The sequence below is a fragment of the Monoraphidium neglectum genome (genome assembly GCF_000611645.1).
Source record: "Monoraphidium neglectum strain SAG 48.87 unplaced genomic scaffold scaffold03255, whole genome shotgun sequence".
In the NCBI taxonomy this organism is placed as follows: domain Eukaryota; kingdom Viridiplantae; phylum Chlorophyta; class Chlorophyceae; order Sphaeropleales; family Selenastraceae; genus Monoraphidium; species Monoraphidium neglectum.
The window spans coordinates 1-2,369 of NW_014010373.1; the positions used below are offsets into that span (position 1 = coordinate 1).

The 2,369-nt window shown below is 64.8% G+C and overlaps 1 protein-coding gene across 1 annotated transcript; it reads left to right on the top strand.

Moving 5' to 3' along the window:
• Positions 1-478: 478 nt before the first annotated feature.
• On the top strand, positions 479-2,331 carry MNEG_12460 (hypothetical protein; the record flags this gene model as incomplete). The annotated part of the gene is made up of 5 exons (XM_014039067.1): positions 479-493; positions 818-899; positions 1,274-1,445; positions 1,803-2,032; positions 2,318-2,331. The coding sequence occupies 5 exons, from the start codon at positions 479-481 to the stop codon at positions 2,329-2,331; spliced, it is 513 nt and encodes a 170-aa protein (XP_013894521.1).
• Positions 2,332-2,369: the final 38 nt, after the last annotated feature.

Genomic DNA, 2,369 nt, shown 5'->3' on the forward strand with positions numbered 1-2,369 from the left:
GTGTTGGAGGGGAGGGAGGGAGTGGGGGTGCATAAGCGTGGGCGCGGGCAGGCATGTGTGTGTATGTATGTGTTTTTGTGTGCGCGCACGCATGTGTGCGCAGGTGCGTCCAGGTGTGTGCGCATGTGCATGTGTTACAGCCAAGTGAGCGCTTGCGTGCAGGGCGGGGATGGTTCATGTGTGCACGTGAGAATGTCCCTGCTCCCGTCTACCATTCTTGCACATGAGACTAAGCAAGCGTGCGTCTTGGCAATGGTTGTAAAACCTCGCAGTACCTGTGTCCCCCACCTGTTTGTCGTTTTACAGTACCCTGCGCCCTCCAGTTTGTCACCTTTGAAACGTCGCATTGCTCGTCAGCACGGTCGCCCGTCCGCTCGCTGAATTGATTGCTGACCTGCGCGCCTCCCAACCGCAGGCGGCCGTGCCCCAGGCGCAGCTGCGGCAGCTGAGGGAGGACCTCAACGTTGCGAAGGCAGAGATGGCCGCGGCGCAGGTGCGGGCGCGCTGCAGCAATCGTGGCGTTTGACCGTGTATTTGACCAAGGGGCCCATGCACCTAACGACCATGTCACAGCGAAGCGCTGGGGTCCGCCGGTCGGCGCCTTGTGCGCGGTGGATGGGGCCAGCACCACACATTGGTGCTGGCCCCACCTGCGTCGGAAGCGGGCGCCTCGCCTAGCTCCTTGCCCCCGCAAACCAGCACCTCCCCCTGCACGTCGGACGCTACCGAGCACACCATCTTGAAACCGCACGACCAACGACCGCCTCTGTACAACGCCACCCGTACATTCTCCGCCTGGGGCTGCTGCAATGGACAGGACGTGCTGGTGGCGGCGCGCGAGACCGAGGCCGACCACCAGAGGGGGCTCACACAGGACGAGGGCGCCCACAAGCGGCTGGGTGAGGGCCCCCTATGCGTGCGTTTCCGCTTGCGCCAGCGTGGGGCCACCCTGTTGTGCGAGCGGCAGGGCATTTCGGCAGACGGGCTTCCAGGGACAAGGCCGCGGCAGGGCTTGATTTATTGATAGGGGCGGTCCAGGTCTGAGGCCAGGGTGTGGCGCACACATGCTTGCTCAGCCGCAGCCTGCTTCATGCCTCGTCACCCCCGCTCCTTCCTCCACTCACTGCCGACCGTTGACCCCTGATCTGCATCACCCATGATCTCCAATGCTTATGCCCCCCCCACAGACACACACATACACACGCACAAATACAAACACAGACACACACCTCTCAAAACGCATGCATCCGCACACGCCCAACCACCCCCTCAGAGCTGTCCCTGGGGGCGGAGTTCCACCGCTGCGCCACGCGCGCCCAGAACCGCAACAAACAGCGCAAGAGGTCGTCCCTAGCGCAGCTGGCCATGCCCCACGACGGGCGCCACATAGAGTTCGGCCGCAAGGCGCGGGAGGCGATACCGCAGGCTGTGCAGGACGAGATACTGTGAGGCTGGCTGAATTATGATGTTTCGCGGATGGGTGTTGGGATGATGATTTCGTTCGTCTGTATTTGAGGGGAACGGATCATGCCCCCCTGGTGGGGGACTATTGCGTCGCAGGGGATCCTGCTTGACGCCGAAATCACGAGCGTTGCAGCCAGCTGCACCCGGCCGCTTCCGCTCCCCGCGCGGACGTAATCACCCACACCAGCACACAGACACACACACGCGCGCACGCGCGTGCGCGCGCACACACACATACACACCCAACACAAATTCACATTCGCACACGTGCATACCTTTATTAACCTGCCCCTTGACTGGCCGCGACCGGCCCCGACCGCCTGGCCCCTGCCCGGCAGGCGCCTGAGCTGGATGGACGGCGAGCTCTACAAATTCGCGGGCGCCCTGCTCTCACACAAGCGCCTGGTCCTCCTGCAGGCCGGCCTGCTCAAGAAGCTGCCGGACGTGACAGTAAACACCAGCAAACACCCGCTGCCGGGCCAGGCCGCGGCGGCGGGGGCGGGGCAACCCGCGGCCGCGGCGGCTGGCGGGGGACAGCAGGGGCTCGGGGTTGCCGGGCAACAGCCAGGTGCGGCCAGCCGGTAAGGGGGTCGGGCGGCTGGGCGGGGCTGCGTGCGTGCATGAGCCCAAGGGGGGGGGTTGAGGCGGGGGTAGGGAGGGGCCGCGCTGAGTGGGTGTGCCTGGACGGAGGGGGCCGTGCAGGTATTTCACGCCTGTGGCGTTCCCAGCTTGCTGCGCTGCCGGAGGGACTGATCAGCTGGCATGAGGACAGTCCGCGTGGTTGCGGCTCGGCCAGACAGCTTCTGGTTGCGACTTGCTAATGCAGCTCCACGCCGCACCTTTTGCCTCGCAGATGACGAGCTGTGAGTTGGATCGCAGTCTGCAGACGGCCGCATCGGCGGGGG